Source organism: Berghia stephanieae, chromosome 3 (genome assembly GCF_034508935.2).
Source record: "Berghia stephanieae isolate SIO BIC M18660-M18661 chromosome 3, UCSD_Bste_1.3, whole genome shotgun sequence".
NCBI lineage: Eukaryota > Metazoa > Mollusca > Gastropoda > Nudibranchia > Aeolidiidae > Berghia > Berghia stephanieae.
The window spans coordinates 92,387,159-92,405,222 of record NC_088362.1 but is presented as its reverse complement, the minus strand read 5'-3'; the positions used below and the strand labels follow the sequence as shown (position 1 = coordinate 92,405,222).

The 18,064-nt window shown below is 34.9% G+C and overlaps 1 protein-coding gene across 24 annotated transcripts in view; it reads right to left on the bottom strand.

The window, feature by feature from the left end:
- Positions 1–18,064, bottom strand: part of LOC144968837 (E3 ubiquitin-protein ligase TRIM45-like) — a 98,869-nt gene that overhangs the window by 4,132 nt on the left and 76,673 nt on the right. For 9 of the 24 annotated variants that reach the window (XM_078907560.1, XM_078907564.1, XM_078907565.1 and 6 more), the window contains 4 exons: positions 17,953–18,064; positions 17,216–17,284; positions 15,356–15,821; positions 12,362–12,611 (listed from right to left, as the gene is read on the bottom strand). The exon at positions 17,953–18,064 is cut by the window's right edge and continues 119 nt beyond it. In XM_078907560.1, coding sequence (XP_078763686.1) covers positions 12,362–12,611; positions 15,356–15,821; positions 17,216–17,284; positions 17,953–18,064 — 897 coding nt within the window. Of the gene's footprint in view, positions 1–3,918; positions 3,967–5,860; positions 5,927–7,364; positions 7,385–12,361; positions 12,612–15,355; positions 15,822–17,215; positions 17,285–17,952 lie in introns of all 24 variants that reach the window. The other 15 variants (XR_013644663.1, XR_013644665.1, XR_013644664.1 and 12 more) reach the window with 4 other exon arrangements.

The following is an 18,064-nucleotide window of genomic DNA, read 5'->3' as shown; positions in this document are numbered from 1 at the left end:
ACTTACTAAGGACGTATCTTTTCAAGAATTTAACAAATACATACAACAATTTATTTGTAATGTTCCATTGTCAAAAGCTTCATCTACATGTAAATTTTCAGATCTTCAGGGATCAGTTTATCAAGTTCATGTCAGGTGTTTTGCACTGTTTTATTAGTTTTATTCCGTAGCAGATGTTTATTTATTTTACTGAATCGCAGTTTCAACTCCTAAAAATACGTTTTAAATACAATATCTTATTTCTATTATCATTATTTATTATTAAAAAGCATGTTTTAAAAATATACCATGGTGAAAATAATTGTATACTCACTATAAATCTTTATCAATATTATTTGTTTTGGATGAAAGTAAACTCGGTTCTAACTTCTCACAGTGATTTATCAAAGGAAAAATTAAACAATATATTTGTATTTTTTACAATAAGAATGGAGATTATATGAAGCTTCAGTAAAACGAAATATCCAGTTATATTTAAGCTACCGGGACATATGTCATGCAGGTCTGACAACCAATTGTAATTATGGGCTTGATTTGATTTTGTTGCAATGGACATTTTGTTTTGGTTTGAGACAACATGTACTTATTTGGAGGTCTGAAACCCCGCGTTGTTATGGGCTCATTGTTGTAATAGAAATACTCTCAAACCAATGACAAATATTGTCCAATACAGCATCGCTAAATCAAACTCATAATTGCTATCATTTATCAATCAATCACATCTGCAAATACGTACATCTCGGTTTGAGAGAAATTCCATTACAACAATTAGACCCTAACAATTTGGTTTATAATCAGACCTACAAAAAGGCAAACGTTGTGTTTTACTGAAGTAGCACATAACCTTCATTTTCATGTTATTTCTCAGGAATAAAATTATCGAACATTCATAACAACGACTTGAAAGAGAAAGCCAATCTATATAAGCATTGGATGCAGCATAGTGTGAAATGTTCATTGATTTTTCTTAAAAATTACAAGCACATCGGTTCTCATTCACAATCCAATAAATCCATCACAACCTACCATTAACGCTCTGTTTTCATGCTCAGCATGCAGCGCAACATTGAATATTGTGTGGCTATTAATTCACTATACAAAATAGATTCCTATTGAAGAACAGAATAATGTTCCAAAGTAGATTGGCTAGACAGAGTGTCCATAAAGTCTTTCCCTGATTTCAAAGACTTTTTATTCTCGAACCGTTTTATATATTATAAATATATATATATATATATATATATATATATATATATATATATATATATATATATATATATATATATATATACACACACATCTGGTTTTCATCATCTTCTAGGGAAAAGCCATAATTTTTGCCCATTCACCATTAACACACATTTCATCACCAAATTTACTTAAATCAACATAAACTTAAAAGACCTCATTTTTCTCTCCTTCTATTTCGGAACAGCCACTGTGCGACAAAAATCGCTTGGTTGACGGCGAGTGTGATCAATCTCTCGCGTGTCTCAGCAAATTTAGAATATCCTCTTTGCTAAAAAAGTTGTTGTCCTTTAATGATCTGCAAACTGAGCTATGAAAGCTTGTCGTTGACGATTTTGTTTCATGCAATCACATGACACAAAAAGATTTGTGTCGCACTTTTGTCATTCCGAAATAGAAGGAGAGAAAAATGATGTGTTTTAAGTTCAGGTTGATTTGACTAAATTTGGTGATGTTTTGTGAGTTGATGACTAATGAGCATCAATGTAGGACTTTTCCTTAGAAGATGGCGAAAACCAGATGCAAATGTCTGTAACAGTTTTAGAATAATACGTCTTTGAAATCAGGGAAAGACTTATCGACACTCTGTATTATATGTACCCCAGGAAATAATTTGATGAAGAGATTATCTGGTTAAAATTGATATCAGGATTTGCTATAAATACTATGGTCTGAGACAAATTCGTTTCATCCCCTCTCCCCACCCCAATCATTGTTCTATCGCGTTATCAATCAATATTGTTATTATTATTATTATCATATCGTCATCAGATTTTCTGAATCATGATAATTAACTATTACGTATTTCATGTCACTCTGAATGTTGAAAATAATCTACCATGCAAACAATGCCGTAAGAACAACAAATCTAGAAAGAAATTACTCCTTATAAGCGATGGCGAAAGGCTAATATGTGAACTGTCGCCTCAAAACGTTGATATTTCAGGGTTATTTAAATGTTGAAAAATGAAAATTGAGTCAATTTCTTTTTGTTATAAAAAATGGGGATAACTAGTGACAAAATCCACAATCTCACATGTCACATTTCATTTTAGAATCACTTTTTGGCATCTAGGTCACCCTGACATAATACCGAATTGAAACCACGAGTCCCATGTTATTTGATAGAAACTATTATCTCCGTCATGCAAAAAGGCGGACAGTAATACACAAATTACATATCTTGTGATAGGTGGCTGATAAATCTTATTCATCCACTGACATGATAGATTGAAAAATGAATTCGTTCATCCCTTCTTCTTCTATGGACATCAAAATTAAATACAGTTTTGCAGACACAGTCCATCCATGCAACCTTTCAAATAGTTTTAATTTAAAAAATCTTATTTCTTGTGTTCACTGAGGTGCACGTCATAGTAATGGAACACCTTTATTTATATAGATAGAATGCGCTTGGCCAAGGAGTTCACAACATTGCCATCCGGAAGTATGACGGACCAACTCTGTGTAACCATGAACTTTTATAGTCTGGTTAATACAGTTTAGTGAGAACAACTCACAAACGCGGATGGCAAAAACAATAACAAATGCCTGAGTGACGTCATCTGCATACTATCTATAATATGTCCATAATCGTAAGGGACTGAATTTGAGTATTTTGCTCGATCCTTCCTTCTTTTAGTAAACTCCACACAGTTTCAAACAGATTTTCATGGTTGATTTTGTACACGGTCTTAAACACCCATACCTTAACTCTTTAACTACAAAATTAAAAAAAAAATACAACCAAAAAAAATAAAAAAATAAACAAAAAACATACAAAAAAACAACAACAAAACAACAAAAAGGAAACAATATATCTAATCATGTTTTGTCCTAATTTTAGAAGTTATTGTCGCTATCATTCAATTAAAAAATATAATATTGGATCACATTTTACACAAATTCTGTAATGGCAAACCACGCGACTGATTTCCAAATAAAGATAATACATTTCTATAAATTATATCCATGATTAAATTTGATGTTTGTGAACACAAGGTGGGTCACTCAATATCTATTTTACATGCTTAGCATTATGGTTTGTTCTTTTTCACAATGATAAAAAAGCATTTTGTTCATCATGCTAATTACTTTTCATTTTACATACTTCATCATTACCCTAAGTTCCATTTATACATATAGCATATGATTAGGCCCAGACAAGCAAATTATGATCAGCAGACGATAATACTGTGATGAGAAATTTTGGGTAGGGAGAAGTGCTATATGAAAACAGAGAATTAATATAACGCGGTGTCAGAGCCAAACTTGGGGTCCAATAACATGGCACCCACCGAGAGAGAAAGAGAGAGAGAGAGCCCAAGTTTGGCTCTGACACGACGATATTTTTTATTCTCTGTTTTCATCTGGCACTTCTCTATAATATTTCTCATGATTACTAATACAAGTGCCCGTTCCACACTTTTTCTGATAATATTTATTATAATGAAACTGGGTGTCATAGTAAGCTTCTAAGCTGCATAAAAAAGATATTGTGTATCAAGATAGAAGAATGATTATTACAAATAATAAAATATGTAAAACTATAGTTAGACACAGTACCAGTGAATTGTACAGCTTTGCAACGTGTCAGATTATGATACGAAAGCAACGACCTATCAACTAAGGTATGTAAAAAAGCTAGCAGTATTATTGCTTGCATCTTACTTTTACTCTTGAGTTATTTCCCCTGATCCTTCGGGACAACAGTCAATTCTGGTAGAGAGTACCATTACCAGATGTAGAATCAACAAACTAATAATGGCAACTTGTTATTTTTTCACAACATTGAATTATTTTGGTCTTAGTGTGGGTTTTGTATTGAGTGTGCATCTTCAGTCTTTGCAGTCAATTCAATTTTGTTCGTTTTTTGCGGTTTAGTTATCGAATTCTCTTGTTTTAATCACAATGAAACACTGACTTATAGGTAGCATGCAAAGCTTCTATAGTTAAATTGGTATTGAATCATTTTTATTTTATTTTCCAACACTCACATTTTTTTGGGAATGATTTAGACTTCCATAACATAGAGGATAGGATCGGGTAATAGTGGTGATAATTCAAGGAAGAAAAATAACCCTAATAATTATTTATCCACTCAAATTTTGATAATTTATGTCAGCTTGACATTGATTGATTAATGTGAAAAACTAAAGCCATGGAAAAATTCTAGGTAATAACTATTCTATTCCACAGGGACAGCAAGTGTTTATATACCGTATACCCGACATATTGTGGTGTAATTGTGTAGTAATTAAATTAAAAAAGTTTATGACATCACCACGTATTACATAAGAATGTTCAATCTTTTTTGTCGATCAATACAAAAAGTTGGCGTGAGTTTTCATTTTGAGTGTTTTTTCTGTTCTTGCGAAAGCTCAAATTCCCACCATATGCTGTTATAAGTTATCCATTATTTGAGAATAAAATCTCAATAGGGCAATAAAATTGTGGAAACAAATTTGTGATAAGACTTGTGTGTATCTGATTGAAGGGTCTTTGGTTGAGATTCAGTTTGAACGGGTTGCTGGATGTATATTGAAAATACGACGAAGCAACAAAGATTGCAATATGATGATGAGAGAGTAAATGAAACTAAACTAATATTTGTTACAAAGTTCAGTTAAGATAAATTTGTAGAGAGTAGCATATCTTTAGTATGATACATAACTTTTAAACATAAATGGGAAAACATGCAACAACATGCTTTTTTAAAAAAATATCAATTGGCAAGCTTCCTCACGATTTGTGATATTAAGACATTCTATATTCAGGGCTCGTCATGAAAAGAACTAAAAAAAAAAAACAAACCTTTCCGGTAAGAAGGAAAGATAAACTGATAGGTAGATAGATAGGTAGATATTTAGAATGTGTATGTATGTAAAATATAGATAGACAAATATATAGATAATTAGATAGATTAATTGACAGATAGATAGATAATTAGATAGATTGATTGACAGATAGATAGATAATTAGATAGATTAATTGACAGATAGATAGATAATTAGATAGATTAATTGACAGATAGATAGATAATTAGATAGATTAATTGACAGATAGATAGATAATTAGATAGATTAATTGACAGATAGATAGATAGATAGATTAATTGACAGATAGATAGAGAGATAGATAATTGGATAGATAGTTGGATGGATGGATGGACAGATAGATAGAGAGAAATAGAGAGACTCACTTAAACACACACACACACACACACACACACACACGCCCAGAGAGAGAGAGAGAGAGAGAGAGGTGAATTGAAAAATTAGAAGTAAAATTGAGTAGATTATTTGGAAATCAGAATTGAAAATGGTCAATAGTTCGATATGGGTTTATGCAAAAAACTGAAGAGAAGAAATTCTTTAGTTTTTTGGTTAGAATCAAGAAATAAATCTCGTTGCAATATAAGAGAATTGATTGTCTATGATAGCATTTTTTTCAAACTGAAATGATTAAGAACATACAAATAAAGCTTCTACAAGCGACGTTGTTAGCATAATTTGTTCTATCCAAAAACCATTTAAATGTGTGCATGACTTAAAAAATTTGTGTGCTGTTTTTCTAGTTACAAGGTGCATTGACTTCAAAGTGTGCTCGTTACCATGGGCGTGTATTTATATGTGCTGCACCGTGGCCCTCTAAATGAATACACATTTAATATCTGGCTCTGTGAATACCAACCAAAATATAAGGTGAGATTGCAAGTGTGCATAAATGTTATGGGTGAAATGGTTCAGAGACAAAATGAGTCAAAATCAAATGTGTCACACATTCGGGTAAGAAAAGAATTATCAATTCAAGGATAAATATTAATGATTGTCGCTAAAAACTCTAAAAAGACTAAACAGTTTCATACCCGCCTTACAACTTCCAAAACAAAACAAAACAAAAATGTGAAGGGAAACCAGAATAGGACAAAGATGAGAGTCTTGGCTCCCTGTATAAAATTAAAACTTTTAAGATTGATGTTTCAAAATATTCTCTGCTCCCAATTACATATGTAGCTTCTAGGGAAGCAGCCATTAGGCTTTCACATAGTGGGCTTAAGTCGGCCAACATGCACCTTGAACATTGATAAATGTAAATAGAAAAAACATAATTAGACTTTTGTTACATCTAGATAATTATTTGATCACTAGAAGACGTCTTTTTACATACTTGTAAAAGCATTGTGGCAAACAGAAATGATTATGTAGTCAACTGTTGCCAACTTAAAGCAGAAAAGGAGATGAATGTTTATTTGATGGCCTCTTTTTTACGACAATGACAGCGACTTCTTCAACGATTCATTATCATACTTTGCAAGCAATCAAAATTACTTTATATCATTCAATTATGTAGTGTTCAAAAGCTTAAATCACGTGACTGGCTCTTCTGTCGACTTGAATTGAACTCAAGGAACAAAAAAGTGAAAAACGTATTGGATATGCTGTTTAAAGTCATTGCAAAATGACAGCATAATCAAACTCACTACTTCTTTGTCTCTCACAAGTAAATCATAAATTAGGATTGTATGATTGTTCGAATAATAATATAATCAACACAGCTATAAAATAATAAACAAATTAGTGGCATGAAATAATTTTTAAAGAAATAAAATGATGTAAATCGTAATAATGCCCACTCTTTGCATCATAAACGCCGAAAGCATAACTATCACATCATCAGCTAATTATTGGATGGTGAATTCCCTTGTGACATAACATTATAAAATCCTCCATTGTCTTAATATTTCACGAAATAATGATCTGGTCTGCTGATGTACACGTGATACGGCTTTAGACGTGAGTTGGGAAAAGCATCTAATATTGGTATAACATTTGGGCACAAAACAATGATAGTGTGTATATTTAAATCCACTACATCTGTGTAGGAAACATTTAAACACACTTGACACAAGCTGCATAAATACGTTATTACTCATACCATCTATTATGACATTGGTTAAACACATACTGGTGTGGTTGGACTACTGGGCAAGGTTTAGGTACTACGACACCTAGGGACAATATCGAATACACATTGATAATACAATCGTCACTTTATTAAAACGATAAAGGAAGAAAAAAAAAATCAGTACTTTAAAGACAAAGAATTACACTCACAATTCTAAAACTGGTGAAGCCTGGGAATAAAGACCAAGGACCAACAAACAGACAAACCAAAATGAAAATACGTATAAGATAATCCTCTAGCTCTTATTCGGCATCTTCTTCTTCTTCTTCTTCTTCTTCTTCTTCTTCTTCTTCTTCTTCTTCTTCTTCTTCTTCTTCTTCTTCTTCTTCTTCTTCTTCTTCTTCTTCTTCTTCTTCTTCTTCTTCTTCTTCTTCTTCTTCTTCTTCTTCTTCTTCTTCGCTTCCTCCTCCTCCTCCTTCTCTTCCTCCTTTTTAAAAATCTTTTTCTTATATATCTTAACTTGATATTCTACTTTCTGCACGGTAGAGCGTCAAATATAATTTTTCGATGTCAAAAACATTTACAAATCGTATACAATATAGCATGCTCATTTAAATCATTAAAATTTAAATGTCCTCACTATATTTTAATCGTTTTAAAATTCCATCATTACACGAAATTATATTTTTAAATGATATGATTAGATATAAGTGATGTAGAGTATCATAGGTTTTCCGTCTTTCAAAGAAAGCATTGCGAAGTGTAATTTCTAGACCTCATGTCCAATGAAAGCAATAAAATTATTTTTAAATAGGATAACTCACAGCACATGAAATAAATCAAACAATGCAAGAAAATTCAATTGCTAACACAGAAATACCATAAGGCCAATACAGAGGGGAACGTTGATGCAAAAACTGATAGCACCAATTCTCATTTTATCAATAACAGAGGGTGGATGAAAGGTGGAAGACAATGTATACGTGAATGATGTAAGGATGGACATAGTGACATAGTTAATGGGAGTATAGTGATATTGATCAATGATCGTGGACATGTGGAATACCAATGTTGTATGCGGCTACCAAAAAAAAAAAAAAAAAAAAAAAAGAACAACCCCAAAACAAAACAACAAAATAATCTCTTGCCTTTTAATACTCAGACATTACATATTTATTATTCCTAGAACAATAATGATAATGACGTAAAACTACCATCCTAATAAAAATTTTCATGAAATATAGGATCTGCTGCGAACGTAGGACACCCGTGCTCTTGTCTTGAATAACCCAAGTAAACTATCTACACACACACACACACACACACACACACACATATATATATATATATATATATATATATATATATATATATATATATATATATATATATATATATAACATATATATACACGTTGGTGGGCTGGACAGTTTTACAATTTTCCTTATAATTTCAAAGATATTTAACATATAACCTTAATATTTGGAATACATATTTTCTAAACAATATGCTTTGATGTGTCAAAATTTCTAAAGTCTATAAAGTATCTGCAATACGTAATCGCTTTTGTCATATTACGTAGTCAACAACCTCGGTCAAAACAAAAATGACAATGGCAGCACCAAAAATATTCGATTCAAGCTGCATGCTGCTATTTAATTTCTGAATGCTGAAGGATGTTCACCCATTCAAGTCCATACCAGAATGAAGAGTGTTTATGATGACGCTTGTATTGATTTTGGAACCGTTTGGCGAAGGGTACGGTTCGTGGGAGGAGAAGACTCGATCGAAACAAAACGTTAAGATCAAACTTGTTGCAGGAGGCCCCCGAAATTCTTAGAACGTCAGTTATCAAACTGAAGTCGAAAACATGAATCTGGCAAATTGGCATCCCAAACTGACAAACTGACATTGCGGAGGGAGTTGGAATTTCAAAGGAAAGGGTACACCACACCGTAACAGTGATCCTTGGATACAGGAAATTGTTTGCCAACTGGGTCCCACGAATGTTTTACAAGTGACGTGAAAAAGCAACGAAAAACAACTTGCTCCAAACTATTGAAAAGTGAAGACGAAAGTGATGCCTTTACTGACACAAGAACACTCTTTGTCCAAAAAAGTTCAAAGTTGAGGCGTCGGCTAGAAAAGTGCTTCTCACGATTATCTGAGACTTTGAAGGTATTGTACATATCGAATGTTTGAAACAGGGCAAAACAATAATTCCGATCAAGATTTCACGCTGGAAAAACAGAGGCCGACCGAAAAGAGTGCGACCCCAGGAAAATGCGATATTGCAATAGGATAACGCTCGGCCCAACACAAGTCAACAGACTCACACCACACTGAGGAAAATGGAATTCTCTACCTTGCTACATAAACCCTAGTCCCGACCTAACACCTTCAGACTTCTTCTTATTCCCTAAATTGAAGGACTATCTCAACGGAAACCACTATAAAAGCGACAAAAAATCGTATACAATATAGCATGCTCATTTAAATCATTAAAATTTAAATGTCCTCACTATATTTTAATCGTTTTAAAATTCCATCATTACACGAAATTATATTTTTAAATGATATGATTAGATATAAGTGATGTAGAGTATCATAGGTTTTCCGTCTTTCAAAGAAAGCATTGCGAAGTGTAATTTCTAGACCTCATGTCCAATGAAAGCAATAAAACCACATTTTCTGGAGTTTGGACATCGGCGATGATAGAAGAAAACATAGACGAATTACTTAAAAGATTGGCCCCTCCAAGTCTGAGATCCTTAGATATAAAAAAAAAAATTTTTTATTCTCTATTGTCTTCTGGCACTTTTCTATTCACTTCATATCTTGTTGTTACCAACATAAGTGCCTGCTCCACTCACTTTTCTGAATTAAAAATTCACCCCATACACCGGAGCATACTCAATGTCTCAATCGTTTCTATGTTATATGTTTGTGTTGAGAATATTGGCTATTAAGCTTAACTGCTGGTCAAAATTACTTCGCGATGGTGGTGTACGAACGAATCGGCGGTCTCAAGAAGTGGGTGAGAGAGGGATCTAGTAATGACTTTGGGTTTGAAACGAATATTTTGGTGTTCGTGGATAGCTCACACGGTAGAGCCACGCTCTCACCTGCCAGGCGGAGTTGTCGTACCAATAAGGTCGCAGGTTCAAACCCCACCACCGCCGCGAAAAATTTTTTATTCTCTATTGTCTTCTGGCACTTTTCTATTCACTTCATATCTTGTTATAAAAGCGACAAAGATGTGAAGGCCGCTGTCCGATCTTGGTGTAGAGAAAAGGACGTTAGTTTTTTTTTGTTAACGGGATGCGTAAAATTTTGCGGCACTGACAGCTCTGAGTTGGTTGTGACGATGATTATGTCGAAAAATAAAGTAAGCAATCTGTATCTGAGATTTCAAGCTTTCTTTTGATGTATTGTTTAACGAATTATGACGGAAATTGCAAAACTTTTCAGACCACCCTCCTAGATACGTACACATCGAACTGTGTCCCTCAGAAAAGGCGATGTAGTCAATCTATACTTTGCAAAATAAATAACCTGTAAATTTCTAACAAAAAAAAAAACAAAACAAAACAAACAAAAAAACCCAAAAAAACCCCAACAAAACAAACAAAATTTTAAAAAAAGAAAGAAAGAAAATAAAAGAAAAATCGATAATATAATCTATCATTCTTCAATTGAAAAGAGCTTCCAAATTTCCAACCCTCCATCAAACGGTTTCTGCATTCTAGCGAGTATATCCACCTCTGGCCTCACTTCCAAACCCTATCACGTTCCTCAGTGAACGGACATAAAGTTGTATAATCTTTTGGGGAATGTTGCTACATTACTAGATCCTTATCTCAGATAGGGTGTCAATGTTATTGACAGTTCTGCTCTAACGCAGCGACTAATCTAGTCCCACAAGTGCTCGATCAGCGGAAGGTCAAGAGACTTGACTGGCCAAGAGAGAACCTGTTATAGTTTTATTTTAATTCAACTGACTCGTCGTTAGACGTCACAGATGATCTAAACGTGGTGCTAAGGTGGAGTAATGGCCTACAGTGGCATCAGTGCCTACTAGAAAACTCACGTTATTGTTTTGCGAGGAAATGTCAATGCATCGCTTTACCTCAAAGAGATCTTACAAGCCCGTATTGTCCCTATAATGGAACAGCATGAAGAACTTAATGTCATCCAACAAGACAACACCAGGCTCCACGTGGCAACCATCTGTCGCAACTTTTTAGAGGAACAAATTTTGAGGTACCTTCTTGTGTAGCCAAGTCTCTTGACCTTTCATGGTTATTCTGATCCAATAATTCTTTGATAACCCATGAGGATGATACACATACATTCATAATGTACTAGGGGCTCTCAAAAGACGTCCCGTGGACATCTTTGCTCTAATTTCATTGTCGCCGACAAATCAGAATGCTGATTTTGAATATTTCAAAATTTACCGTCTTTTGATTGGTGTGCAAAAAACTAAAGAAAGTAGAAGAGTACGCAATCGATCATCAACTGATCGTCTTTTGAAACGGACTCATACCTTTCGAATGTAGTACATTTCAAATTCTGGAAATCCCAGACAATTCAGAAAGAAAAAAATATAAGGAAATAATCATCCAAAAAAAATGGCGTCACTCGACTACCCATGTACCGTCTTCCCAATTATCCCCTGGTTGCACAACGTTTTACTCCCATTAAAGTTTCGGAATTTCTGATCTATTTGAAACGCGGTGGGGATGTACTCGCATTTTGATACGTGTGGGTGTTAGTATTAACGGCTACAGTGTTAAAAGTTGTGGTTTCGACGCTGATTAAGTCTTGAGGAACGGCAACATTAAATGTTGCCACATTTTCTGGAGTTTGGACATCGGCGATGATAGAAGAAAACATAGACGAATTACTTAAAAGATTGGCCCCTCCAAGTCTGAGATCCTTAGGTCTTCTGCCATTGTGCTTATCTGTGAATCTGTTTACAACATTGTAATCATTATCGTTTTCACTTTCATCTCCATCGTTTCCTTTATCATCGTCATAATTATCATTGCTATTAAAATTCTTAACATCAAACTGACAATTCTCAACAGTAAAACGTGTACTATTCTGTATATCACCACCGCTATCATTATCACCTTCAACACCAGCACCATTACCACAGTCGTCAATACTACTACTATAAGTAAGAACTGGAATTTCATACCCTTCAGAGGAATCTTGACCTGCCGTAGATCTAGTGGATGCTTCGGCTGCTCTCACTCGCTCCCTCCTCCTTCTCTGTCTTTGAGTAACAGGAGAGTCGGAGGGATCGACCCCACTGCTGCTGTTATTGTCGACAAAGGTGGAAGGCGAGTTATTGTCTGTCTGAGACGGACTAGCTGTCATTGATTGGAGACCACGTGATTTTGTGTTAACTGCTTTTTCCACCGTGGACACAATGTCTGTGCCTGTGGCTTGAAACGATAAAATGCAATATATATATAATATATATATATAATATATATATATATATAATATATATATATATAATATATATATATAAAATAAATAATAATAATAATAATAATAATATAATAAATAAAATAATAATAATAATAATAATAATAATAATAATAATAATAATAATAATAATAATAACAATAAAAAGCATATTTCTATAGCGCCTTTGGTCGACACCTCACTGAGCTTAAAAAAAAAAACCAAAAAAAAAAAAAACCAAAAAAAAAAACAATAATGTTTCAAGTCTAATTCAACCTAAATATCAAAACAATTAAGAGCATCAATACAAAAGTCACATACAATACATTTAAGATTCAATTAAGGATCTGAATGTATTCTGAAAAGATATGTTTTCAGGTTTTTTAAAAAGATATCTTTTGAGCTCGAAAATCTCACAGATTGAGGGAGATCATTCCAAATCGTGGGTCCGAATGTCATAAGAGATCTATCGCCAAAATATCTAAGTTTAGTTTTAGGAGATGCCAACAATCTTAAATCGTGGGATCTAAGATTTCTCAGAGGTACGTTGCAGTAAGTGTTGAATGTAGAAAGGGACAGAAGACTCAAATACACCAAAGCAGACAAGGGCTTTTTTGTATTCAATTCTAGCCTGCACTGGCAGCCAGTGAAGGGTTCGAAGCATGTCCTTTGTATTTGTATCATCGTAATGAGATTTTCCCAGGACTAACCTAGCAGCACCATTCCGAACTCTCTGGAGCTTGTTTATTTTGTCATTAGGGAGACCAGCGATCAGTGAATTGCAGTAGTCGAGACGTGACAAGACCAATGTAGAGACAATTATCTTCAAGGTGTTGAAAGGTAGTGCGGGGCGGTCCTTGGCAAGCTTAAGGACCACGGTCCTACGGTCCTTGGGAAATGAAGACCGCAAGGACCGGTCTCTAGACCGGTCCGTTCATTCTTGAACCGTTAAAGACCGCTACACGATGAAAACCGTGGCCTACAGGAGTAAAACACACGGAGTAGTCACACTCATTTCAAATTGTAACCTAATTAGAGAAGAGGGGTGATGCCTTCTTTATTTGCTCACCGTACTTCATTGTTACTTCGATAATTTAATAAAATTTGAAATTTATCCCCATTAACGGAGATAATGGCATCGCCCAAGGCGTTGATCGAGTTGTTCGTGGCGTTGATACACACACGCAACTCCTACCCCCCCCTCCCCCCCCCCCCCCCCCACACACACACATTAGAGGGCAGCGAGCATTGAAGAGTAAGAGAGAGACGTGAAGTTATAATAAGAGGGGGTGGATGAGGTGATAAGAGGGGTCGATGGTGACTTTTCGCCAGATCTAACAAACTCAGCTACCCATTCATTGCTGAGTAGACAGGGATTCAGAAAAAAATCGACTGCACCCGGGATCGATCTCTGGCCCTTTGCGTATAAAGAGAGTGCTCTATCAACTGAGCTATCGGGGTCCCCAAATATTCTATTGGACCTTTTAAAAATACAGACGTTATAACTGGTTTTTTTGGACGGAAGAAACTAATGAAACTCATATTACTTGATTAGTTAAAACACCAAACGAAATTTTAATATTATTGTATTATTTTAAATGACAACAATGCGATAGAAAGGAGTGGCGACAAGAGATGGACAAAAGAAAACAAAAAATCAGACTTGCAACTTGCTAGGTTCGACACACACACACACACACACACACACACACATCTTTAGTAGTCACATACATTTCAAACAATAACCCATTAGAGAAGAGGGGTCATGCCTTCATCATAGATCATTGTCATTGCGATCATTATGGTGTAGTAAATTTTGAAATTTACCCCGTATAATGGAATCGTCCAAGGCGTGCGCCTCCTGTTCCCCCCATCTCACACACGAAAGGGCGGTTTGCGGAGTGGAGGGAGGTGGTCGTCTGCCTCTATGGTCGTCTGTGTCGTTTAGTGTATGGCAAAGGGGGGTGGGTGCGATTAATTAAGTGGGATGGGTGGTGATTGGTGGAAGATAGGCAAAGGACCGAGGCAACGAATCGCTGGGGAAGTAGTATGGCGCGAGACCGTTGAAAGGTGATAAGAAGTGAGGACCGCCGGCGGTCTTCCTCTTTGGGACTGGACCACGGTTCACAGCTAAAAGACCGTGGGACCGGTCCTCGGTCCGGTCCTCAGCGCGGCACTATTGAAAGGTAAAAACGACCTCTTCAACACCTTGAAGATAATTGTCTTTGCATTGGACTTGTCACGTCTCGACCACGGCAATTCACTGCTCGCTGGTCTCCCTAATATCAAAGGGAGCCATTGTATTTATTCTCCCCCCATAAAGGATTGAATTAATCCAAACCGGCCTACATTGCATTGTCACAATTGTACACTAACATGTAACGAGTTGAACAAAAGGGAAGAGAAGGCGTGACGTCACACTTTTTTCTCCGGTTCAAAACTCATTGTAAGTGTGTTACCAGTCTTCCGAAGGACTAACAATGAACAGGTTACATATCAAATCATAAAGTAGCATAGCTATTTTAGTAGCAAAGGAGGACTGGTTTTGCACTTCCAATGAGATTGGACCCAGTATTTTGTTCCCTATTGTATTGCAACTTTCTACGATAACTATTATTGTTGTGCTGACGAAGGGTTTGTTCCCGAAACGTCCATTGTTTGTTTTGTTCCCATACGAAGCCTCTCCATTTTCACTCTTTCGTCACGATTTTATACTTACCCCTATTCTGCGTACCAGACTGTGAAAACTCGTGATTGCCATGGGTGTGGTAACTATTCATATCGTAATATCTTGGATCGGGAATGTCAACCATAATGGCTCTGTTCACCATTCGAACAGTAGGAGCTTTCTGTTGTTGTCCAGCCTGCCACATATATGCCTCCGTCTGTGTGTTCGTCGTTCGTTGTTCAATAGGAGGAGGTTGAGCAGGGGTAAAGCTGTCGCCAATTACGTCGTCGATTGCGTTTCTGTTTCTTTCAGTTCGGCCAAAGATCATGTTAGGAAGGGTTAGGCGTTGAGGGTCGGTGTTCTGGCTATCACGACGATTGCTTGCAGTGTTTGCGTTGTTGGTGGAGGGAGTGGATATCGGAGTGATGTGGTCTTCTTTATTTTCTTTATCTTTTTCTATTTGGTGGTTTTCATCTTCGAGCTTTCCGAGTTCTAGAGATCCGGACACAAATGAGATCTGGGAACATAACATAACACAAATTATAACATATATCATAGTAAAGGTTGCTTTGGTCAAAAGACATTTGAACAAATGTCTCTGTTATATAATAATCAACACTTTAAATGCACATCTTAAATTATGGAGTTCCCTATAACTGCCCTCTATAATTGATGTTTTTGAAGTGATTTATAGTTTTCGAGTCTTTGAGAAGAGAAACCAGTTTGATTTAAAAGTATGATATGCGACTAGAATTGTAAAACTATAATTAGCCTTACTAGACAGTAATTGTCTATACTAAATGCCATGTAACACGTAACACTTATAACGTTGTATAAATATGCACGGCTCATTATAGACGGATTCATCTTGGTGTTAGCAAAACAAATCACTCAGCATATTGGCAGGGGGTATTTTAGATCCTAAATCCGACTTCAACAAGTTAGAGGTCTAGATTTTTTATGTGTTTCTATCGTGTAAAGAAGTATGACGGAGAGAGAAAAAATAAAATTGTAAGCTATAGATCGATTCTCAAATAATTAAGGTTTTCTACAGAACAACGATTATGATGAAAATGAACATAAAAATGTTGTTTGTTATTTGTTGTTATTTAAACCATGATAATAAATGATTATACATATTCATAAACTACCTTTTTGATCATTTTTCAGATTTAAAATGATGTCAACTAACAGCACACATAATGCTTGTTATAAAAAAGTTTTTAAAAATTCAAAATTTTAGGATAATGCACAGTGACCTTTAAGAAAGAGACACTGAAATCTGTTATAACATTTTTTTTAAATCTGAAAAAGAATACTCTTTAATTGGATTAAAGTGAGAAATATTGCCTGATACACGGGGGATTGTATAAAACAAAACTCCCCTGTCCTCATGAAGCATTGCTTACATGTTTTTGCATCTAATGGTCAAAGCACTATACCAAATAATAATCCTTCTATTATTAGCAATTCCTACTTGCTAAGTGGTACATGGTACTTTGGGTGTAACAATAACTCTCTAATGTGTTGCTGATTTTGTAGGAAAGATTTCGTTGGACTTGAAATATGATTTCGTGACTATGGTCACAATCACAAGAGGATTTCTCCCTTCATCTTGTGTTATTTTTTATCTTCTTTTATTCTATTTTTTTGGAAGATGATACTGCATCCCATTTTATTGTATCTGATACTCATAAAATGCGATTTTGAAAAATAAGAACATAATCTATCCACAGCAATGAAGAAAACATTGTATTTGATATTGAAGATTTTCGTTGAGATTTTTGCTCATACAGTTTTACTGTAAGTTTTAAGTTGATGAGAATGACGTACGAGTAAGAAGGAATAGGGAATATTTACATAGGCAGTTTTGGCATTGAAGAGTATTTTTTACGTAACTGAAACACTTACTCTCTTTCCTATAGTTGACGGTAGATCTTTCAGCTCTACTTTCGCCATAGTTGATAGTTTTTCTTGTACCTAGAAAAAATTGGAAAGAAATGAAATTCCAATGAAAGTCAGAATACAACTGGATCCACAGACTTTATTTTATACACTATGCATATCAAAAACAGTTTTCTAGGGCAATCACTAAGTTGTTTCGTTTGGGTATGTGTAATTGCCATGTATAAAATCGTTAAAAAAATCTATTATATGTCACTTTGGTGTGCTGGATTTAAAAGATGATGGTCAGTAACGAGGCAAGGAGGCGGGGAGAAGAAAAATTAGAGAATATTCGAAACCACAGCGAGTTGTTAAAATGATTAATTAAAGAGCAACGCGCATGTGTACATAATTTTGCTCAGCAAGATGGACAAAACAGACAATCCGACGTCATGATTTCGAGTATTTTTTAGTATTTGAAAAAAAGTTCTCGAAGTGTAATGACAACACGCCCACTCTCGAAGCACACCAATCTGAAAATCTATCTATCTATCTATCTATCTATATATATATATATATATATATATATATATATATATATATATATATATATATATATATATATATATGATATTTTTTCCATATACCCAACTGGGGGAACACAAGGAGCATTGTAAAGTGAGTTTATCACGGCGTATCCGTGAAAATGCCCTACATGAATGTTTTTCTGTTTTCTTTTAAACTGTAAGTTAGGCTACACTAACCTGTTTTTTCAACAGTAGCAGTTCTATATCCTTTCCCTTCAACACCAACTCCGTCAAATTGCATGTGCTCTTCAAGCCGTCAAGGTTGTTTTGCATTTCCACCTTACGTGAT